The 25,277-nt window shown below is 44.3% G+C and overlaps 1 protein-coding gene across 1 annotated transcript in view; it reads right to left on the bottom strand.

Moving 5' to 3' along the window:
- Positions 1-25,277, bottom strand: part of LOC126543742 (neprilysin-11-like) — a 66,014-nt gene that overhangs the window by 4,772 nt on the left and 35,965 nt on the right. Inside the window, exons 6-9 of the mRNA XM_072285119.1 lie at positions 17,788-17,978; positions 7,602-7,889; positions 5,970-6,044; positions 5,420-5,550 (exon numbers count right to left, since the gene is read on the bottom strand). Coding sequence (XP_072141220.1) covers positions 5,420-5,550; positions 5,970-6,044; positions 7,602-7,889; positions 17,788-17,978 — 685 coding nt within the window. The remainder of the gene's footprint in view (positions 1-5,419; positions 5,551-5,969; positions 6,045-7,601; positions 7,890-17,787; positions 17,979-25,277) is intronic.

Raw genomic sequence — 25,277 nt, 5'->3', positions numbered from 1 at the left:
AGGTATGATTCGCTGTATTTTCTTTCTTGTTACGAACGGAAATTTTACTGTAAGATGTAGAGTTTAAGTTCATCAAAATGGCGAACATCCAGAGCACTGCAGCAACGTGGTAGACATATCCCAGAGTCTAAGCCCCGATGAAGTCGATCTCCTGAAACGTAGTCTAACGTTTTGTCCCACGAACAACGCAGTAACCGAATATGAAGTCCACAAAGATATAAAAGAATTTTCAAGACGCATGCGCATCAAGGAGTTCTTTTTTCGATAGGCCAGACGTAGAAAAGCAACGTAGAGACTCTCTTATACCACATAGCACGAGGACACCGGAAGCCGAACAGTGACCAGACCTGGATATTTACATAAAGCTAACCTAAATGGAAATTCTAAAGTCAGCGCGGCATTACCAGAAACGCAAAAATTTGTCCCCCGCTCAGCACCAAATCCTTAAAGAAATCGAGGAAAGAAATGACATCGTAATAAAACCAGCAGACAAAGGCGCCCGTATCGTAGTCTGGCGTATAGAAAAGTACAAGAAGGAGGCCTCCAAAGAACTGAGCAGACACACCCATTACAGAAAACTTGACACCAACTTCAGACTACACCAATACTGTGCTAAGCACAATAACGGAGCCGTTGTCAAAGGAACTAATCACGCAATCTCAATATCACTTCATGATGCCCGAAAGCAAAGAAGCAGGCCGCTTTCATCTTCTTCCTAAAATATATGATGTTCCCGTCGAAGAAATATTTACAGCATAAATCCCGAGTCGGCCTATTGTGTCTAGTAACGACACGCCTACCGAGGCAGTATCTAAATTTTTAAGATCACCAACTCTCAAACATCCTCACCAGCGTGCCATCTTTTGTTCAAGACATGCCGCACTTCCTTCGAATTATCGACGGCATCAACTCCAACCAAGTCCTGTCCGATCGCACTATTCTAGTCACTTGGCATGCTTCGGTCCTTCACACTAACATACACGAGTGAAGAAAAGGAAGCCGCATCGGAATCCCTCACAATTAATCCCCAAGCGCACGCTCCTGAAGTTTACCTGTAGCTACCTAGGCTAGCTCTCACGTTCTAATATTTCGAGTTCGATTCCATTCACTACCTGCAAACTTTCGACACTAGCCTGGGAACACCATTTACTCCCACGTATGTGCAAATTTTTATGGGACAGCTTGAAGCAGACCTGTTAAAATCCTGCCCTTTAAAACCACACACTTCGTTGCACTGACATTTTTATATTATCAGAACACGGCACAAGCACGTTAACCGACTTAATCAGCCATTTCAATCGTTTTCATTCGAGTGTTCAATTTACTGCTCACCACTCTCCTAGTCAAATCAACTTCTTCGACATGACGGTTAGCTAAGAAACAACCTACACTAGAATCGGACATACTGCCAACCTTTATAAAAAAATATTCTAATGCACTTCCAAGCATAAACAACATCCTAAGGAAATACCCCCCAATATTATCAACAAAAGAGTGTCTGAGAAAAGTGTTCCCGCATGTACCAGGCTTACCTATAGTCGCAACAGAAAGATTAAGGACATGTTAGTCCATGCAAAGGTCAGCCAACATCATTCCCTCGTTGTAAAAGCATGTTTTTGCCCCAAGTGCAAAACCTGCAAGCACCTTCAATGTGACATTAAAATTAAAAGCACCGCAAATAGTTATACACACGGGGTCAAAACTAGCTTTACTTGTACAAGTTCATATGCAATTTATATGCTTGAATGTTCCTTCTGTAAGAAACAGTACATCAGTGAAACCGGACGATCAATGAACATCAGATTAAACGGACATGGCGCGAACACAATTAAAAAGCTTCCCAAAGCCGCCGCCGAGCATTTCAACCCTACTAGGTCATAACTTTGATGAGCTCAAACTCTACATCTTACAGTGAAATTTCCGTTTTGAACGAGAAAGAAACTACAGGAAATCATACCTTATCCCTAAGTTCAAGACATTGCAACCAATAGGCATACACGTTTGTAAGGGAGCTTTAGAATCCATGCGTTATGCTGAACTTCAAGCTATAGGCAACAACACTTAGTTTGGTCGATTATTGTTTTTTTTTTTTTGCTTTTCTTTCCTTTTTGTCGTTTATTTATTTATTGCATGTCAGTATTTTTATATATATTTTTCACTAGCACCGGTTTCTACGCTCTTCCTATTATCTCTTTCAGAGACACGATAGCAACCTGCGAAGCAGCTAATAGAGGGGTGCTATGCACGCCGTTGACATGCCGGCTGACATGCAGTCGTTGACACGTGGCTGACAGACGTCCGTGTCAAAGGCCTTGCGAAAAGCACTCCTTTATTCTCAATTCTACACCGTCGCCGCTAACACACACACCTTCGCTCGTTGCCGCGCTCACCCGCCTTTCTCCCTCTCCCCTTTAGAAGAACCCTACCTACATATACCCTGCCGAGGATAGGATATGTCGCCTTGAAAAAGACAAGTTCACTAGTCGAAACGATGGTTCGCTCTTTCACCTTGTTCTCGCTTTGCTCATCGTCTTGAATTTCCATCTCCCGGCTTTCCCCTATTTTTCCTGGATGCTATTCAAGAGCCAGTTGTTTCATTGACTTCTCTTATATTTCAATGTCAAGATTTAGAATGTGCATGGGAATACAAGTTCATTGGAGTGCAATGCGACGATAATCTACGATAGACGCCGCATGTAGAACTTGTGATAAGGAACACAGTAAATACTCAAAAGGTCACCTTTATTTTTTGTGATTCATTTCCAGCTGCACTAGTGCATTTTGTTTGGGAAGCCAAATCCCAACGTAACCTGAATAACCTACATCTTACGCAAAAAAAAGCTGATCGTTTCATTCACCTCTTGCCGTGCTATGAACATGTTTCATGGTGTTTTTCATCGGGCCATATGCTTAGCATTCGTTAAATGTATAGCCACTGGCTTTGCAAACACAAATTTGCAGAATCAGCACTGACTGTCAATTATTTTTAACCACCTAGACTAATATCAATCGGAATTAGGACACCCGATAATCATTTTTACCGGAGCAAGAAACTACAACTAAACACACCACAGTTAATAAAATGTCAGATTCTTCCTCTCTAATTCACTCATCTGTAAGTAGTAACCCTAATAACGCAATCTTCCAACTTAGCCTTTTGGAAGCAATGAAAAGTATATTTATTGATTCGCATTAGTTCTTTTCTATATACAAATTTTCCTCTGAACTTACTTACTGTGTCTAGAGCAAAAAAGCAGTTTCATTTTTTCATTCATTACTTGGTCTTTGTTCAGTTGCTTATATTCTATGGGTTTATACAGTGTACTTGTTTATTGCACACACTTGTATACTTGTATTCCGCATGCATTTCATGTAATTCATTTTTTGCTTCCATCTTGTTATTAGCGAGCGTTAAATTCTGCCTACAAGCTGTTTGCAGATTTTTGTACAATATTATGGTGCATTTTTTATCTCCGTTGAAGTTGTGCGGCGAATGTATACTGTGGTGGTAGAGGCCTAGTTTAGTTACCGGTGACGTCGCCGTTAGTTTTCAGCATCACAACAATCATGCCTGCTAAAAATAAATATCGTGATATGGTTGGTGGACATAGACCCCGCGTGCCAAGCTGTTTACTTACTTTCCAATTATTTATCGTTAATCTATTTTTATTTCAACCTTTTAACCTTTGCAGTACTTCGTCTTTCATGCTTTTCATGAAATCGTTCATACAAGCCGTAATGAATGTGTCCAAGAGCCCAATTATGGGTGCAGTATTGATCATGAAGTGACCAAAGGAACAATGCACCTTTTTGATATTTCATAATGGCCAGTGCGTATTTATGCCTGGTAGCATGCGGGTTCCCCGAAAATTGAATTGTTTGGCGAAAATTGAATTGCGCGTATGCTAGCTTTGAGAAAGTTACGGAGAAGGCTGGTGACAACATCAATATTTCGACTCATACTTTTTTATCATGAAAATACACGCGCATGATTCCTCTAGCGCGGAGCATGCAACAATCGGACCGGGTCAAAAAGTGAGCAGCAACCAGTGACATGACGCTTTAAGCTAGACCATCCAAGTTTGGTCCATTTAGAACTTGCGGACAATATGCAAAAAACAACGCCGGCTTATATATTTCGCCGATCCAACCGACCTTGTGGGAATCTATGTTGACCGTAGCTTCCTTTAAATGCAAAACTGGTGCTGTAACCGGTGGCAGTTGTTGTGTTACTGCAGTGTCAGTACAACGTCATGCAGAGGACCCTCGTACAAATTGCATTGACCACATAGCAAGCTATCCAAATGCATCCCATGCACAGATGCTCGGGTAGGAGTACGTGCGTTCTCGCGAACCAGCGATACGCAGTGTGAAGCACGCGGCGATTACCTCAAATATATTTCTCTCAAACATATGATTACCTCAAATATAATTGTCATTGGCACGGCTGAAGTGTATGGGTCACTGTAGTCTAATGGTTAGAGCATCCAGCTGCTCTATCTACTGGAACACCGACACGGCATCTCACCATCCAGGACGTAATTAAATTTCTTTAAGTTTCACCTATTCGGCAGAACTGCAGCGCAACCCCGCTGCCGTGGTCAGGAAAGTCCGTGACTGTTTGTAACGAAAACTCTGCTTCAAAAAAACTCAATCTTTGTAATCGTGACGCTTGGCTTTTTGCTGTAGTTACGAATCATTATTTCGGCTTAGTAAATTGCATTCAAGGCAAACGGAGCACGGCGCACAGAAGTGTTGGCAACAGCGGTCGAAACTCAAACACTACAAGATCTGTCCACGCTGGAGGGGTGGCAACGTGACTGCTGCGCACGGTTTTTCTCTTAACTTCGATGCACATACACAGTTGTGTTATTGGCGTCTTTACGGCCAGCAGCTCATCCATCATGAAGAATGGCACGGCAGTTCTCGCAGCTCACATGCTCTTCATGGTTACCTCCGTTTCAACTGCCGGTATGCTATCATTTGTTGTTAAGTGACCACTTTGTGAGCGAAGTTAGAAACATCTCGACAACGTGCAGGTCGATGACACTGAAATTTTAGCATGGTTTTGCTGCAGCCAGGTTTCAATATTTACCGATGAATCATCGGAGTCTGCGCGATAAAAATAGTATCGGTATGAATTTATGATTCTGATACCGCGAACAAGTGCTTCTTCGTGTGGTACTATTATGGAACATGTTTGTCAGAGCAATTAAAATAAAACACTGTTTGGAATCGAAGACTGCATACGGTAGGCTACAAGGTTTGTGTTGTCCGATTTCATTGTGTGCAAGCGAAAATACTTTACTAGTGATCAAGTTTCACAAATTATTCAACAACTGGTCCCTTTGTCATTTCAATTCGTTAGATGCTGTCAAGGTTGACAGTATGCGTTCTTATGAAAGATGCGTATACTTACACTGGCAGGGCCTCGAGATATTTAGACAACTCATTGAAATAACCTAAATTGTGCACGCCTACTTCGTGGTTATTTGCCAGAGTTCTCTTGGCTCTTGTGACATCCCTTGCCAGTCCTGTAAAAAACGGAAACTGGAGAAGAAAGAAAATCAAAGTTATTAAGTACGCGCAACTGTAGTACGTTTTTAGTAAGTCGCCAGAGCACTCATAGCAATTTCTAACTTTTGTCTGGTGTACTAAAGTATCTCATCATAACACTACTTTGAGTATGCTAGCCCATGAGAATAAGAATTACTATTTCTATATCGTTTTGTTAGAAAGCTCCTTTCCTATGTAAAGGCAAAGAACATTCCAATGCAATCCTTTAGCAAACGTTACAGCTTTTCGGCCGGAAAATAAAATGCTCAAATATGAATCATGTGTTGCCCTATTTAGTGCACAGTTTGAGGCCTGATATTTTGTATCCAAGAATGATATGTCAAAATTAATGTGAGTATGTCTATAAATAACACATATTCAATGCTGCGCAGCACAATTAAGTTGGAGCTTACTTTTCCAAATCTCTTTTGCCAGTTTTGTGCCGTGTCTGTCTGATAGTAATCGTTTTCACTACCCTTAATGATCATCTGAAACAAAAAGATGTAGGTAAGGAATTGTTTAAGAGGGAAATCTTTCACGGCATGCATGTGTCTCATCAACTATTCATTACTGGTGAATTGGCAAACACTGAGGCAGTACAAAATGAATCTAGCCTGCTTCTTGAGAATCGCAATTGCAGCAGTGATCATCAGTAGGAACAACGACCCACGAAGCATCAAAGAACCTCTGTATATCTGCTATGAGCACTATTATGAGCACTATTATCAAAGAACCTCTGTATATCTGCTATGAGCACTATTATGAGCACTATTATCAAAGAACCTCTGTATATCTGCTATGAGCACTATTATGAGCACTATTATCAAAGAACCTCTGTATATCTGCTATGAGCACTATTATGAGCACTATTATGCTACCAGACATGGAGAATATTGGAACGTTGTTGCACCCCGCTTGACTACTGGCATGGCACGTCTATGTTATTCTTTGCCATCACTGTTAAACTATTATCAATCTAATAAGATTGACATATTTATTTGTTCCACTGCTAAATATAGATCTATGTTTGCAGAAGAAGAAAGCTGATTTACATATCCTGGCATTTATTTATTTCTTTATTTGTTTCAATGTATTCGAATCATTGTGTTTTACTTTTGTTCTGCACTGATCAAGTGTTTACATTTGTGTATTGACTATTTTTCATTGCTGATGCCCAACCGCCGCTGATTACGTGGGGCTGCGGACTTGTCAAGCCGCCTACTGGCAGCTTTTTTTCCGTTGTCCTCCGTCTGTAATCTACACGGTGGACATACAAATTTGATTATATATATATATATATACATCCTGTATATATATCCTGTTTAACCTGTATATATATATATATATATATATATATATATATATATATATATATATATATATATATATATATATATATATATATATATTACATTGCTTATCCTCTCATTTAGGTGTAATTGTCATATGAGAATGCGCCCTCAATAACAAAATCGGCCAAGGCCTTTTTTGTTCACTTGCTACTGCTTCCTTCGTAGCTGCTGTCATTACGGTGGAGAATACAAGTGATTTTTTTTTTTACTCTTTTGATGGAAGATTGCAATTACGCTGCTCCATGCACTGCTATAAATTTCGGCTTCTATGCTCATAATAGCGTTCTCCATAAATCGAGAAGGCTTTCTTACTGTGTTAATAAAGTTTTTCGAGGACCCTTTAACGAAAGCTTCAAAAAATGCTGGAAGTGATACAAAGTGCGCTTAATAAACATACTTCATGCAAACAGTTCTGCTGTCGATCTTGTGGTTGCTTTATACAATTAATCAGCAAATCTCTGCGAAAATACCCTCAGATACTCGACAGCCACATAACATGAGCCGAGAAGTCCATGTTCCGAGTTATTACAAACTACAACAAACGCGATATGACTCCACTCACTTTATATATATACACATATTTCACTCATTTGCTCGTTCGAGCCTTCTTCTACGTCTTTTTGTTTCTGCTTTTCTCTGGTTAGGGTGCCGCAAATATGACTATATCTATATACATATTCGTTAGGTACTTACTTCAGCTATTTTGACTTCCACGTCAATAATGTCCGATATAACTTGTTCAATCGCTCTGTCTTTCTCAGCTGCATTCTGTGGTTCTTCAACCATGCTTCTCTGCCCCTCATGATTGCTCGAGTCCTGATGAGAAACCACTTTAGGTCCGACTTTGTTAATTTGCCTTTCACAAAACAAGTTTAGCACCATGCGGATCAGATCCTTGTACGCTTTGTGCATTTCATGACGACTATGGATTTGCACCATCGCATTCGGATAAGCTGCGAACCGAGGAAGAGGCACGGTCACCTGCGATAAACCAAGAACGAAAGACATTTATAATTATAGGAAAGCCGAGATGTCGGCTTTGATCAAAGTCGTGACCAGTTGCACTCAGCAATGGTGAAGTGTAATGAGAGCAAAAAGTGAGAAAGGTGTTGATAATGATAAGAAAAATTGCGGTTATTCAATACGAACAGCAAGCACATTTAAATGTCTAAAATCGAACCACTCTCGTGCTAGAATTTCGATTATCCACTAGAATAGCAAACCGACGTCAAAGGTCTGGCCAAGGTCCCAAGAGAACCTTTTCGGTAAATGACAGATGAATTTTCATGGAAGCTGTGTTGTTAATCGAAGATATACAGCATAATGCGCGCAGATGTACAACGTGTTCTACAGCACTCAGATATTCGGAACTCTTCGTAGTCTGTACTGTCTGTAAGTACAAGATGGTGTATATACCACCGAGTGAACGCCACACTAAGTCGTCACACATTCAATCAACTTGCACCACTTCTATAGATGATGGGCTGCAAGTTCAATTGCATGTATGAATTCAGTCCATGAAGACGGTGACATTGGTGACTCGGCTGCAACCAGTGAGGTGCAATTATTTTTTTAGCAGTTCTGTATCGACTATAACATTAGTGTATAGGGGTCAAACAAATAGGTATGATATAGCAATTCCCCCATAACGAAATGTATGTCTGAATACAGTCCGCTAGAGTGCTTTCTAACTCGTCAATGAAAAGTAGGTTGTAGCAGCTAACATTATTTCATGAAGCATGTAACCCTAAAGCACTTGGAACTTTGAAGCGGTAGTACAGCAACACGTAAGCAGACTTTAACGCTCATAGATTATAAATATTCAAGTGTTTAGGTGCACAAAAAGAACTGAAATGATCAGTGCCTTTACTGAGACAGAAAAATAAAGTCGTTCTAATTGTGGTACAGCATCAAATTACTATTCGGATAACATGTCATCAACGGGGAAGGGGGGGGGGGGAGGTAGATTTCTATTAGAAACATAGTCAACAGAATGCCCACCAAACTGGGGTTAGACGTTTTGGGTTCCAATAGCAAGCCTTGTTCACTAAAGCGAGAGGCTCAAATATCAAGCCTAAATCTTCTTGAGTAATCTGAGCAGCCATTTTGCCTAGGCAGGCGGGAGAAGGCCATACTTGCAATTTATATTGACTTTTGTTGTATGGATATTCACAGATTCGATATACTTCTGTATCAAGTTATTTCACCTGGTTTGATCGCAATTGATACTGTCTTACGTGGCATGTGCTTGTTTAGCGAGGGCTTTAGAAACTACTTTTTATTCCACCGGTATTCTTAAGTTACATTACAAAAATCCCGGTGGCTATGTGTGTATAGAAGAAGAAGAAAGTGTGCATGGAAGAACAGAAAATTGAGAAAATTGGTATGGAATCACCGTCAAAGAAGGTGAAGCGTGCAGACAGGGACACAAGAAAAGAGAACCAGCCAACACAAACGCTGGCGTTTGTGTTGTCTGGTTCACTTGAGTCCATGGTATGTGCCAGTAGACGTGTGTCACTCTTCAGATAATGTATTGACCCTATTGGGAGCTCGGTTTCGCAGAGGCAAGTAGTAGACGTTTTGACAAGTCGACAACGGAGTGTCGACCGGCTTTATTCAAGAGTAAACGCACGTTCGCCGAACTTGTTGGGAGCTCGGTTTACCGGAAGAAAGTAATAAACAATTTCGCAGGTTCAGAACGAATAGTCGACTGGCTTTATTCAAGAGTAAAAGCAGCGTTTGCCGTGTGGCAGTGGTGGTGCCCCTGTAGGACAACCGATTCGGTTCGAGCAGGAGGCAATGACCCCCACGGCGGGTTACAACGAAGGGACGGACTGTCGCTGCAAGGGCTCTCCCTCCTAGAATACCGGAGTCAGGTGTGAATGGCGCAAGGAATGAGGAATCAGTGTTAAGATCAGTGTTAATCAGTGTTCACGCGGTCGCACGACACTGTCCCTTCTTTGCCGCAAGCGTCAATTTTCAAGGCTTCCTCTAAACGCAAAATCCCACCAAAGGAAGGAGCCAATGGTGGCTTGATCGAGTCGCGCCGCAGAAGTACGTGCGTGGGTGGGTCAATAGTCAGAAAACTAAACAAGCTGCCCGCGAAATATAAATGGGTGTGTAGGCACAAGCTGCTCCAGCCAGGAATATAGTCTAAGTGCTGCGTGGCCGCGGGCGGACTGCCTTGCTGGGTGCCGAAAAACTGGCCTGGTACATTGATTGCTGACCATAGAACACATCAGCTGCACAGAGCCTTAGGTCATCCTGGATTGTTCTTGGCAGCCCCAGTTGTACTATGGGTAGCCTTTCCCCCAGCGACTGACTATGAATGACTGAATATGATTGTTCTTTTTTCTCCCTATCTCTTCCCTTTTCCCCTTGCCAAGTGTAGGCTAGCCGACGGGCACGTCCTTGGTTAACCTACCTACCTTTCTCTCATCGTTTCCATCTCTTTCCACCCAATACTGTCTGTCGAGCGGGGCAGTCAATGACGTCTTCAGTTGTCGGTGGAGATGCCGCTTTTCTGTGGGTGGTAAGCCGTGGTATTAAGAAGGCGCGTGCCCAGCAGTCTTGTCAGGGCAGAAAAAGCTAGCTGTGGAATTGTCGCTCTCAGTCACTAGTTAAGCACAAATGGAAACTGTAATGCGACTCCCACGTAGCAGCAAATGCATGTGCTACTGTTTCGGCCGTGATGTCTTGCAAAGACGTCCCCTCATGCCACCTTGAGTCCTGGTCGACACACGTGAGGAGGTACCTGAAAGCTTGGTAGGGCGGAGGAGGCGCACCAAGTCTATAGGCACGTGATTGAAACGACTCTCTGGTGGTCGAAACAGCTGCACCGCTGAGCGCGCGTGCCGGGTCCCTTCCACGGCTTGACAGGTTTGGCGGCTTCTTGCCCAGCATCGGACATTTTTTTTAAGTCTCGGGTCAGACAAAGAGGTCTGTGATAAGCTTCTGTGTTACTCTGATGCAGGGACGGCTTAACCCGTGCAGTGAACCGAATATTGGGCAACGAAGCTGATCGGGCACGACAGGGCGAGGAGCTGCCTGCTTTGTGTCACGCGTGAGCAATGTTAATGTGTAGCGAAGCGTCACACCCGCAAGCTGGAGCGAGGAACCTTTTTCCCACAATTGGCGCAACTCGGGGTCGTTTTGCTGAGCGGAGGCCAGAGCTCCAAAGAACCACCAGGCACAGGGCCGACCAGCGACAGTGCTTCAGCTTCCTGATTTTCGGTTTTGAGATATGGCAGATGTCCGTAGAAAGTTCAGAGATAAAGGAAAGTTGTCGAAGCTCAGCTTCGGAGTACAAGGAAGTGTTGCTGTTGAAAACGAAGGTTAACGGCTTGTCTTTGGTCAGAATGTGAAAGCTTCAAGAAAAAAAACGTAGGTGTTTGACAGCGCAATGAATAGCCAACATTTCCCTCATGAAGGTGCTGTAGTGGGCCCCTGTGGGTTTGTGGCGCTTTGAGAAGTCCAGCGGCCTCCAGTCTGACCCATTGTGCTGCTGCAGTACTGCACCCACTACCATGGTCGACGCGTCACCATAAGGCGAGTTGGCGCGTCGGGCAACGGATGAATCAGCAACGCTAAAGTCGCCAACTGCCTTTCGTGCTCCGAGGGCTAGTGGAAAGTAGGCGTTTTATTGGAGTCGCTAAGCAGCAGGTCGGTAAGCGGCTGAAGAACTTGCGCACAGGCTGGCATGAAGCACCTGTGAAAATTTATGATCCCCAAAACCTCCCCAAACTTTTGGAATGAGGCTGGAGAGGAGTAATCCCCTTGGTTTGAAGCCTTGGGGTGAAATGCGATGGCCGGGACAATCCAGTGCTTCAACTCAGATTATGCATATCTGGGGCTTTAGGATCGGGCTGTGTTTGTCCAAAAGGTCAACTGAAAGGCGTAAGGGCTCTTTATGCTCTTCGTCTGTGCGACTTTCAAGGAGAATAGCATCAAGGTAGACAGAAATGAACTGGAGTCCACGCCTAACCTCGTCAATGAAGCTTTCAAAAGTTTGCACCGCATTCTTCAAACCGTAAAGCATACGGACAAACTCCAATAGGCGAAATGGAGTAGTGATTGCTGACCTCGGAATGTCGCTGGGTTTGACATGAACATCGTGTAACGCGCTGATCAAATCGATCTTGCTGTATATTTTGGTTGCTGCAAGACGAGAACCGTAGTCATGTATGTGAGGAAGGTGATATTGGGGGGGATGCAGAGTAGCGACGGCATTAAAAGCGAGGTAATCACCACAAGGTCGCCAGTCCCCACTGTCTTGCTTTGGAACCAGATGGAGAGGTGAAGACCAATTGCTGGAACAAGTACGAATAACGCCGAGCTGAAGCATGTGTTCGAACTCACGGGGGGCCACTTCCAACCTCCGTCCAGGAAGCCTCTGTGGCTGCGCGTTGACAGCTTGTGGTGACGTGATGCGTCACGATGTTTTTCACACGCAGAACATCGTTTCCTGGAGTGTCTTGGTTATGAGGCTATCGCAGCGGCGTTAGGTAGGTGTGCCGGAGACGAGCAGTCGCATATGCGGACTGCGAGTGCAGTTAGGGCATCGAGACTCGTCTCGTCAGAACTCACTAGAACCATGCATACGTCCTGTGAGACGCGCCGCAAGAACAGCTCCCGCAAAATTGGAAGCTGGCTCCTGTTCGCGGAGTGGCCACCCAGCAACTGACGCAACCTGTGCACGAGTTGTGACGGCCGCTGTTCACCGTATTCCTCGGAGAGGAGCTGTTGGAGCCTACTCTGTTGCAATGGTTCGAGGCGCTGCATGACCGTGCGTTTCAGGTCGTCATATGCTATGGCCAAAGGCGTAGCAGCAAGTAAGTTGTCTGTGGCATCGGCGATGTCGAGGGGTAAGATGACGGCGATGTGCAGGTACCTTGCTGTCTGTGATGTGATGCGCGGGAGTTAAAAAAGAGCCTCTGATTTCATAAACCAAACACGAGAATTATCGGGCCAAAAGCTGCGAATCTGAAGCTATTCGACAATGACAGGAGACGTAATCGCGGCGGCGTCTCTGTCAGCAGGAGTGGGATCAGCGTAATGCATGGCTGGTGTTAAAAAAAACGTAAATGTCTTGGGCCTCCACATGTTGAGAGCTCGGTTTAGCGGAGGCAAGTAATAGACATATTGACAGGTCGAGAACGAAGAGCAGACTGCCTTTACTCAAGACTAAAAGCAGGTTTGTCTAGTGGCGTGGTGATACCCTTGTCCCTTATCGGACAGCCACTTCGGTTGGAGCACGGGGCAGCGACCCCCACAGTGGCGACAACGAAGTGGCGGACGGTTGCTACAACCCCAACTGCAGTGACTAGGCTTATGCCATCGAACATGTGCCACTCTACAATGACAGAAAAGATCTTTCATATTTCTCTTATGATAGACGTAATCAACTCCACGTCAAAAGGATCCCTCAAGGATGGCAGCTCTATGCCATAGCAGGCTGCACCGCAAATACGCCGGGTATGTGCGGTTTTTGAAGGAACGTATTTCATGTCACCGGATGCATAGGGTATTATATATACCACGTCCCGGTACATTTCTTTCTTTTAGCATGTCTTTGCCGTTGATCAGCTCGTGGCGCCGGTTGGTAAAATGAATGGGGGCCACTTGCTCGTTGTAGCGGCGCAAGACACACGTGAGAACTTCTACACAGCGCACATATGGAATTGCCGTCTCGAATGGCTAATGGTGTCACATGGTTCCCGGAATGTGAAGCACACACGATGCCGCGATTACGTTTTTGGCGTAACCGCAGGTACCAAGTACACGTCGTATGCAGACAAGCTCAGGTGACAGTTCTTCATGTTTCTTGCAAATTCTTCAATTTTTATGCGTTTGCAAAACTGACACTGAACGCTTACAGCAGGCAGGGTTAACAGATCAGAAATCGATATATGGTCCAGCGTCGGTATAGTTTGTATGAACACAGTAAGAGAGGTGCTGTGTCGTTCCACCATGCTGCCTCAGAACTAGTCTCCCCGTGTCTTCAGCAGTAAATCGGGCAGCTCGCTCGATGCTATGAGAGTGATCGGTGAAGGCAGCCAGTGCATCGTTTTATATAATGCAAATTCAATCTTCAACGCACGGGAGCATCATCTTTGGGGCACGGTAAAGAAAGCCAAATCCCGTTTTTTATCTGCTTCCACGGTAAGAGTAACGGCGTTGCTGATATGCCCATGCCCATGGCGGTTCCATGGATTAGCTTCTAGACCACAATACGCCGCGTAAGGTACATATTTTCTAGGCAGAACTGGTGCAGGCACAGCGGGTCGTGTGCATCGATTGCTGTGCACTTACTGAGCATCCCGTCAGCCTGCAGAGCCACCCTTCACGTATTCACCACTGGGTCCACAGAAACAGTGAACAAAGATTTCACGTCGAATGGCATGTTCTTCATAATCTAGCGTGGTGTGGCGTAGCTCTCTGACAAAAACCTTCCAGTCATGCGGTCCCCGCTCCGCAATGTAGACAACTTGCAGACTGGAGACCTCATGAAATCCCCAGTGGTTCCCTTTGTACTACCGTGCTTGTGGATTTTACGAAGACCGTACAGAGAGCTGGCGCTGGGCCGTTGAGGCAAAGAAGCGAATAGTCATATGAATTTTGTTGATGAACTAGAAAAATGGAGAATAGTGTACGAATTTTCCCATTATGTTTAGACCAAAACAGCGTTGTTTAACACGTTATTGTTGCCTGTCAGCGACTGGCATTACCAGTTTTTTTTCTACTTGGGAACACCGAAAAAGCATTGCTATCTATTTGATGAAAAGTTTCACCACGCAAGATTCTTGGATTATCCTGTCGGATATTGGGATATGGAACACGGTGTAATAGAATGCTAGAGTTTACCCACGTCCCTCAGTCGCCCACTGTCACAAATATATCACCGTCATTATGGCTAAGCCCAGGCAAATTGGTAATTCACGAAATTAAGTGACTGATACTGTGGTAAATGATATAAATAGCAACAAATATGATGAAATATAAGAAAAGGCAGCGAAGATCATATAAATTAGAAGTAAGCTAAGAACAGCATTGAAACGCTACAACGAACCCGTCAGCTTAGCTTTAACGATTTAGGTGCGTAGTTTCTCGACCACGATAACACGGAGAAAGCGTACCGTCAAGTGACCGCGTTTTTTTAGTGATAGCGACGCTGTTATAATTGAATTAGTTATATGGATACAGAACGCAGATCTTTACGAAGAGGTTGCTCTCTTCTACCAGCTCAAAAGCATCATTGTCATTCCGGCTATGCTAGTCACAATTAAATATTAATGCTCGCACGAAACAACAATACGTCGGCAGAGCTTGTTGCTCTTTATGGTACTGCACAATACGTCCTAAATTAAAAAATTAAATTATGGGGTTTTACGTGCCAAAACCACTTTCTGATTATGAGGCACGCCGTAGTGGAGGACTCCGGAAATTTCGACCACCTGGGGTTCTTTAACGTGCACCTAAATCTAAGTACACGGGTGTTTTCGCATTTCGCCCCCATCGAAATGCGGCCGCCGTGGCCGGGATTCGATCCCGCGACCTCGTGCTCAGCAGCCTAACACCATAGCCATTGAGCAACCACGGCGGGTACACAATACGTCCTATCAGAGTGACCATGGAAATGGGTCAGATGTTGTGACTCAAAGGCATTCCTTCATACTTTGCAGTTTACCCTACACCACACAATCTATAGGCAATAGGTACAGGAGATAAGAAAGTTTCACCACCAAGCTTGTGAGAAAGGGCACGACATAATATTTGAGGGGCTGCCCACACATACCGTTAAGGCTAGTAAACATATCGCCGACAACGCGGCCCTGGCCGCCCATGCAGGAGTCGAACCAGTTCTAATTCCGAAAACTAGAATGTAGGCTGCAACGAAACTATTTCATGAATTGGATGGCCACACCCTAGGTGGTCTCCTAGTTATCCGATGTTTCACCTCAAGAAACTTCATCTATCTTTAAACCTAGAACTGCCAGCACGTATTTCCTGCTCCAATGCAACTCTGTCATACCGCGTCTGTATCAGGGCTGCATTCACGAAACATACTCGCTCCACAGTGGAATAACTGGCACAATTACGCGCCACTCCTGCGAGACTGAAAGACTACTGAACATGTCCTGTGCCTTTGTTCTCGGTATGACGTTGAGCGCACCGCTGCAGACAGCCATAAACCGGCTTTACTCAAGACAATTATCAGATGCCAAGATTCTTGGACCATGGCCGTGCGCGTTGCTTCCGAAGATAGCAACGAAGGCATTGAAGTCAGCAAGACCCTGCGACTGCTTGTAGAACTGATCTCCACCTTCAGGTGTGCTCTCTACTTGTGCGCTGCTTGCTTTTCTCTCTTGGCCTTTTTGTGCCATTCTCTCAGTGCAGAGCAACACACAGGACGGGCGTCTGATTAAGCTCACTGCCTTTTCTTGTTCCTCTCTCTCTACCTTGTGAGTTGTTTAGGTAAGCTGATTTTTTAAGCTCACTGCCTTTTCTTGTTCCTCTCTCTCTACCTTGTGAGGTGTTTAGGTAAGCTGATTTTTTTCCCTTTCATTTTTTCCTTGCTTCTTTCTCAGTGCAGGGTAGCCAACCAGTCACGAACTTGTTAATATCGCTGGCGTCCCCTTATTTCTTCTCTCTCTACAGTGAGGGGCCATCTTCGAGCTGACCGAACTACATTAAAAAATATATGGCTTGTTCCGTGCCAAAACCACGATCTGATCATCAGGCACGCCGTACTGGGGGACTCCGGAAATTTGAGCCACATTGGGTTCTTTACCGTGCACCTAAATCTATGTAGACGGGTGTTTTCGCATTTCGCCTCCATGAAAATGCGGCCCCCGTGGTCGGTATTCGATTCCGCGACCTCGTCCTTAGCAGCCCGACACACACCATAGCCACGAAGCAACCACGGCGGGTGCGAACCACTTTTCTTTGCAGACGTGCATACAAAACAGGTTATAAGCAACCGCTAAAAGAACTCTTTAAAAATTACCTCAATAATGTCATTATCCAAAGATCACCATCCACATCGGCTGGTCAAATCGTCCTTCTGCCTAAGGAAGCCTTTAATTTCAGCATTGATATTATTGCAGACTTTTAGATAGGCATACAGATTGGCATTGAGTGCAAAGAACACATACTATTTACAACCTCAACAAACATAATAGGTAGCAAAATGTACCAACAACATTTTGCATGTACAACTGTAATTTAAGATCGTTAAGTTAGACCCGCCAGTCTATTGCACCCTACTTCTTATAATTCTTACCTCCTTTCTACTCTGGAGGTACATTAAACATCGCATTCGTCCTAGAGCTCTCACTGCGCCGACGTTCCACGGTTTGCACTCACATCAGCTGCTGTACGCATTTCGGCATATCTTGTGCATGGTGTAGAATAAAATTGCATAAGAATAAATTTCTGTCCTGTGTGGTCCATAATATTATAATAAGACTGCATGTGGCGTAAAATTATAATAAACTAGTGCCCATCGTGTTTAGTTATCCGCTCAATGAGAAGGTGCATTCACATAGGCTTCAATATGTTCGTCGAGAGTGCACAATTTTTGATCCCTCTATCATGTGTCACACACTGCGGCAACATCTCAGCAGCCATTGTTTGGCCACGTGGCCGTAAAGTACAAGTAACATCAGAAGATTTTTCTCATATTTATGCGTCTACGATAGTATTTGTCTGCTTCCTCACACCAAGGACTTGCTAGCTTAAATTTTTAACAAATTCAGCATGTATTGTTTTCGCCTATAGCTGTCGATGGCACTATTTTGTGCCATAAAATGCCGATTGCTTAAATTGATAAATGTTTTCTATTACGTTTGATTCCCGCATTTATTAGGACTGAACTTACCGATAACATGAACTGGGGGTTCTTCGGATCAGGAACAGGCGCTATTGTTGCCACAGGTCTAAGCCCAGTCTTTTCCAAGACCTCATCGTATTGCTGATGTGACTCACGCATCAAGGGCCACTCATCTATACCAGCTGATCGCAGCACTTCTTTAAGTGCTTCTTGAACTTTCTCTTTGGAGTTCTGTTCATCTAAACAACGAAAAGAGACATTCATATATCAAAGTAACAACGTATGTATAGCTGTCTTGGAAAATCACCTGCAGGAAATCTTGAATCGAACATTTTTTTTACAATCAGGAAAATTAGCCTGATATTTTACAAAATGCAAAGATATATCAGTTGAGTTATCGCTTCTTTATTGCCTTACTTCTATCCAGCCCCATATCCAGTACCCAAATGACACCCCAGATATCACCTTTTGCATTCATAACGGTGCTCAATTAGGGGGCGTATACCTTATATTCTACAAAGGGGTTATGAAATGGTCCACCGCCATGTTCTAGCTTCATATTATATTCAAAAGTGCAGCAACACGTTCAGCTAAACCAGAGGTATCACAGCTCCGAAGGCTCGGAAACATCGACCACCAGGCTAATAGCAGCGTGTGACACCAAGACTTGCGACGTGTAGGCGCATCATGTGAAATGCAAAGGTCATGCGGCTCTTCTGTCATCTTGACACCATGCCAACAGTTACAACACTTTACTAGTAGTCCTGAGCCGTCCCAGCGGCTAGCAAGTACGACCGCACACCGATTCTGCCACCACCTCCTCTCTAGGCGAGCGCAAGTATGATTACACAGTGCTTTGATTCTAACGATAAGCAAATTCATCGACCGAGTGTCTCTGGTATATCGATCACCTATACTATGCCCGTAATGACGCCGAAGTTACCTAAACGTGTACGTCGGGGCAGTTTGGCCGGCTATATAGTTCCGACTTCACCAACCTGAAAAATCTAACCATCGTCATCGGATCGACCAGTACCCAGGAGATCGGTCTCTGAGCAGCACCTTCGCAACGATCAATACCATACCTGGTGCCAGTATTTCTATCTGCTCTATTTCGTTCGAAGTATATCAAATCGAGAAATTGAAGCTCAAGCCTACAAACTTGGGTTTGGTATGCCGTTTCTGTTGCGCAACGGTTGTGCCTATAGTACGCCAATTGGGTTAGTGTAACTGCAGCAGTCGCTTTAGTGTACTTAGACTAAGTACGCTCCTCCCATGCGTTGTGGCAATTGGTTTTAGTGAATGTTTCGCTGCTTTTTAAAGAGTGATGGAGTTGTTTAGTGACTGCTTATAAGAACAGAGTCCACAACCATGTTTAAGAACTTTCCACAAAAACTGCCTCGCTCAATCTAAACTTGCGCTGCTTGAACATGCCCTTGACGACAAAAGGATGACGATAATGGAAAGGCCACTGTTTCTGGACGACAGTGCCTTGACAATGGCATTAAGACACTGCCATGACGACACTGGTAGTACGACACTGGAGTGACTACGAGAAAATGATGACGATTGAATAACCACGACAGCATGGCAAACACTGTCGACAGCGCAATGATGGCAACGATATGACAATGATGGTAGGAAGACGACGGCATCATGACCATGAGATGAATGCGCTATAGTGACGACGGCATGACAACAACGGGACGACGATGCTGACATGACAACGACTGCGTGATGACAATGGAATAACGATGCGAACACAATGGCAATGGTATGACGACGATGGTATGACGATGCTGGAACGACGACAAATTTGTCAGGACTCCAGTGCCATGACAAAGGCATGACGACAGTGGCATATTGACAGTAGAATCACGAAAACAGAATGAAGAAAACTGAACAAATGCAACGTATGAAGACGACTCCATGATGACAATGCAATTACCGCGACGGTATGAGAACGGCAACAACAGCTCGACGATGGCAGCGTGATGGCGATATATAACAACGAAGTGACCGGGAGGAAGTGAACACGGCGGGAGTATGACGACGACATGACAACAAAGGTATGATAACAATTGTATAAATGCGATGTCGAAATGACGACGATGGCTGAACGACGATGGCCTGTTGGTACTGGAACTTATGCTCATGCTTACGTACATCATCTGCCACTCCGGGATTTCTCGGTTCGCTTCACATGCGGTGCTTGTTTGCAATATATCTGACACAGGTCAATCGTGAAAGACAGAAGCCGAAAAGGGGGGGGGGGGGGGAAGCAAAGCGAGCCAGATTTTTATAGCAAACAAGAAGCTCCTTTCACATTACCGTTGGTCCTAGTGGTCTGCAATAAGTATTGTTGCTCCATATTAAGAGCGCTGTTGCTTTGTCTCTGCGTGTAGTAGTTGAGAGAGCCAGTTTAAGGGCGGAGAAGAAGAAAGAAGAGATCCCATAGATGAGATGAATATTTACAATTACTATTAGGGTTATAATTATATTCGAGTGCTGATTGCCGTGCTATCGTTTGCTAACGAAGCTTTCCCTCAAGTCTAAATATTTTAAGGCAGTTTGTCGTGTGCGTATCATGGCTACGCACGCTTATATCGCATTCCGTTTCTCTACCACGGGTGCGCTTTAAAACCACGGCGCTGCAGTTTTTTGCTTTTCTCTTCTTTCTTCTTCTCCGCCCTTAAACTGGCTCTCTTAACTGTACTACACGCAGAGACAAAGAAACAGCGCGCGCATGCGATCCCATAGATGAGATGAATATATATATATAGAAAACTATCAGTCATAGCTCTCGTAGTATAGCCCTCTGAGCCGTTTCCTTTTTTTTTTTTTTTCCGAAAGTAGTCCTATTAGGGTTATTATAATTACACGAAGGTATTTCGCCCTCATCAGCAGCAGTCCTTGGTATAGTTATTCTGGCGGCTAGCTTCCCACGCTATGCGTACCGCCATCGCACCTGGTTAAGCTTTTCCTAGACGCTAGAGTTATGCTTTGTCCACGCAACCTTGAGCGATCGGAAAGCGCGTTTCCCCCTCTTGGACGGCGGAGAAGGGATGCTTCGTTCCGGCCGCGAAGCTCTCCACATCTCTGTAAGGTGCCTTGTGGATGTCTCGTGCTGAAGATGCCTTCTCGGTGAGCGCATATTTCACCCCTCATCTTTTAAGAGGTTCAATACATACAAGCATTTGTCTAGCAAACCAGATTTTTTTCAAGGGAATTTTCCACGTCTCAGTAATTTCTCTCGTCGTATTCGAGTGCTGATTGCCGTGTTATAGTTTGTTAACGAAGCTTTCCCTCAAGTCTAAATATTTTAAGGCAGTTTTCCTAACCTCTAAAGCCGCTCGAGTTCGCTCTTCTCCTTGAGCGGCCATTTTTCCTAGAAAGTATGCCTTCCAACTACTCCGCCCTTAAACTGGCTCTCTCAACTACTACACGCAGAGACAAAGCAACAGCGCGCGCATTAGATCCCATAGATGAGATGAATATTTACAATTAGTATTAGGGTTATAATTATATTCGAGTGCTGATTGCCGTGCTATCGTTTGCTAACGAAGCTTTCCCTCAAGTCTAAATATTTTAAGGCAGTTTGTCGTGTGCGTATCATGGCTACGCACGCTTATATCGCATTCCGTTTCTCTACCACGGGTGCGCTTTAAAACCACGGCGCTGCAGTTTTTTGCTTTTCTCTTCTTTCTTCTTCTCCGCCCTTAAACTGGCTCTCTCAACTACTACACGCAGAGACAAAGCAACAGCGCGCGCATTAGATCCCATAGATGAGATGAATATTTACAATTAGTATTAGGGTTATAATTATATTCGAGTGCTGATTGCCGTGCTATCGTTTGCTAACGAAGCTTTCCCTCAAGTCTAAATATTTTAAGGCAGTTTGTCGTGTGCGTATCATGGCTACGCACGCTTATATCGCATTCCGTTTCTCTACCACGGGTGCGCTTTAAAACCACGGCGCTGCAGTTTTTGCTTTTCTCTTCTTTCTTCTTCTCCGCCCTTAAACTGGCTCTCTTAACTGTACTACACGCAGAGACAAAGAAACAGCGCGCGCATGCGATCCCATAGATGAGATGAATATATATATATATATATATATATAGAAAACTATCAGTCATAGCTCTCGTAGTATAGCCCTCTGAGCCGTTTCCTTTTTTTTTCCGAAAGTAGTCCTATTAGGGTTATTATAATTACACGAAGGTATTTCGCCATCATCAGCAGCAGTCCTTGGTATAGTTATTCTGGCGGCTAGCTTCCCACGCTATGCGTGCCGCCATCGCACCTGGTTAAGCTTTTCCTAGACGCTAGAGTTACGCTTTGTCCACGCAACCTTGAGCGATCGGAAAGCGCGTTTCCCCCTCTTGGACGGCGGAGAAGGGATGCTTCGTTCCGGCCGCGAAGCTCTCCACATCTCTGTAAGGTGCCTTGTGGATGTCTCGTGCTGAAGATGCCCTCTCGGTTAGCGCATATTTCACCCCTCATCTTTTAAGATGTTCAATACATACAAGCATTTGTCTAGCAAACCAGATTTTTTTCAAGGGAATTTTCCACGTCTCAGTAATTTCTCTCGTCGTATTCGAGTGCTGATTGCCGTGTTATAGTTTGTTAACGAAGCTTTCCCTCAAGTCTAAATATTTTAAGGCAGTTTTCCTAGCCTCTAAAGCCGCTCGAGTTCGCTCTTCTCCTTGAGCGGCCATTTTTCCTAGAAAGTATGCCTTCCAACTACTTCGCCCTTAAACTGGCTCTCTCAACTACTACACGCAGAGACAAAGCAACAGCGCGCGCATTAGATCCCATAGATGAGATGAATATTTACAATTAGTATTAGGGTTATAATTATATTCGAGTGCTGATTGCCGTGCTATCGTTTGCTAACGAAGCTTTCCCTCAAGTCTAAATATTTTAAGGCAGTTTGTCGTGTGCGTATCATGGCTACGCACGCTTATATCGCATTCCGTTTCTCTAGCACGGGTGCGCTTTAAAACCACGGCGCTGCAGTTTTTTGCTTTTCTCTTCTTTCTTCTTCTCCGCCCTTAAACTGGCTCTCTCAACTACTACACGCAGAGACAAAGCAACAGCGCGCGCATTAGATCCCATAGATGAGATGAATATTTACAATTAGTATTAGGGTTATAATTATATTCGAGTGCTGATTGCCGTGCTATCGTTTGCTAACGAAGCTTTCCCTCAAGTCTAAATATTTTAAGGCAGTTTGTCGTGTGCGTATCATGGCTACGCACGCTTATATCGCATTCCGTTTCTCTACCACGGGTGCGCTTTAAAACCACGGCGCTGCAGTTTTTTGCTTTTCTCTTCTTTCTTCTTCTCCGCCCTTAAACTGGCTCTCTCAACTACTACACGCAGAGACAAAGCAACAGCGCGCGCATTAGATCCCATAGATGAGATGAATATTTACAATTACTATTAGGGTTATAATTATATTCGAGTGCTGATTGCCGTGCTATCGTTTGCTAACGAAGCTTTCCCTCAAGTCTAAATATTTTAAGGCAGTTTGTCGTGTGCGTATCATGGCTACGCAGGCTTATATCGCATTCCGTTTCTCTACCACGGGTGCGCTTTAAAACCACGGCGCTGCAGTTTTTGCTTTTCTCTTCTTTCTTCTTCTCCGCCCTTAAACTGGCTCTCTTAACTGTACTACACGCAGAGACAAAGAAACAGCGCGCGCATGCGATCCCATAGATGAGATGAATATATATATATATATATATAGAAAACTATCAGTCATAGCTCTCGTAGTATAGCCCTCTGAGCCGTTTCCTTTTTTTTTTCCGAAAGTAGTCCTATTAGGGTTATTATAATTACACGAAGGTATTTCGCCCTCATCAGCAGCAGTCCTTGGTATAGTTATTCTGGCGGCTAGCTTCCCACGCTATGCGTGCCGCCATCGCACCTGGTTAAGCTTTTCCTAGACGCTAGAGTTATGCTTTGTCCACGCAACCTTGAGCGATCGGAAAGCGCGTTTCCCCCTCTTGGACGGCGGAGAAGGGATGCTTCGTTCCGGCCGCGAAGCTCTCCACATCTCTGTAAGGTGCCTTGTGGATGTCTCGTGCTGAAGATGCCTTCTCGGTGAGCGCATATTTCACCCCTCATCATTTAAGAGGTTCAATACATACAAGCATTTGTCTAGCAAACCAGATTTTTTTCAAGGGAATTTTCCACGTCTCAGTAATTTCTCTCGTCGTATTCGAGTGCTGATTGCCGTGTTATAGTTTGTTAACGAAGCTTTCCCTCAAGTCTAAATATTTTAAGGCAGTTTTCCTAGCCTCTAAAGCCGCTCGAGTTCGCTCTTCTCCTTGAGCGGCCATTTTTCCTAGAAAGTATGCCTTCCAACTACTCCGCCCTTAAACTGGCTCTCTCAACTACTACACGCAGAGACAAAGCAACAGCGCGCGCATTAGATCCCATAGATGAGATGAATATTTACAATTAGTATTAGGGTTATAATTATATTCGAGTGCTGATTGCCGTGCTATCGTTTGCTAACGAAGCTTTCCCTCAAGTCTAAATATTTTAAGGCAGTTTGTCGTGTGCGTATCATGGCTACGCACGCTTATATCGCATTCCGTTTCTCTACCACGGGTGCGCTTTAAAACCACGGCGCTGCAGTTTTTTGCTTTTCTCTTCTTTCTTCTTCTCCGCCCTTAAACTGGCTCTCTCAACTACTACACGCAGAGACAAAGCAACAGCGCGCGCATTAGATCCCATAGATGAGATGAATATTTACAATTAGTATTAGGGTTATAATTATATTCGAGTGCTGATTGCCGTGCTATCGTTTGCTAACGAAGCTTTCCCTCAAGTCTAAATATTTTAAGGCAGTTTGTCGTGTGCGTATCATGGCTACGCACGCTTATATCGCATTCCGTTTCTCTACCACGGGTGCGCTTTAAAACCACGGCGCTGCAGTTTTTGCTTTTCTCTTCTTTCTTCTTCTCCGCCCTTAAACTGGCTCTCTTAACTGTACTACACGCAGAGGCAAAGAAACAGCGCGCGCATGCGATCCCATAGATGAGATGAATATATATATATATATATATATATAGAAAACTATCAGTCATAGCTCTCGTAGTATAGCCCTCTGAGCCGTTTCCTTTTTTTTTCCGAAAGTAGTCCTATTAGGGTTATTATAATTACACGAAGGTATTTCGCCCTCATCAGCAGCAGTCCTTGGTATAGTTATTCTGGCGGCTAGCTTCCCACGCTATGCGTGCCGCCATCGCACCTGGTTAAGCTTTTCCTAGACGCTAGAGTTACGCTTTGTCCACGCAACCTTGAGCGATCGGAAAGCGCGTTTCCCCCTCTTGGACGGAGGAGAAGGGATGCTTCGTTCCGGCCGCGAAGCTCTCCACATCTCTGTAAGGTGCCTTGTGGATGTCTCGTGCTGAAGATGCCCTCTCGGTTAGCGCATATTTCACCCCTCATCTTTTAAGATGTTCAATACATACAAGCATTTGTCTAGCAAACCAGATTTTTTTTTCAAGGGAATTTTCCACGTCTCA

Source organism: Dermacentor andersoni, chromosome 10, assembly GCF_023375885.2.
Source record: "Dermacentor andersoni chromosome 10, qqDerAnde1_hic_scaffold, whole genome shotgun sequence".
Lineage (NCBI taxonomy): Eukaryota > Metazoa > Arthropoda > Arachnida > Ixodida > Ixodidae > Dermacentor > Dermacentor andersoni.
Note: the sequence above shows the minus strand (reverse complement) of the source record. Positions and strands in the feature narration are given on the sequence as shown.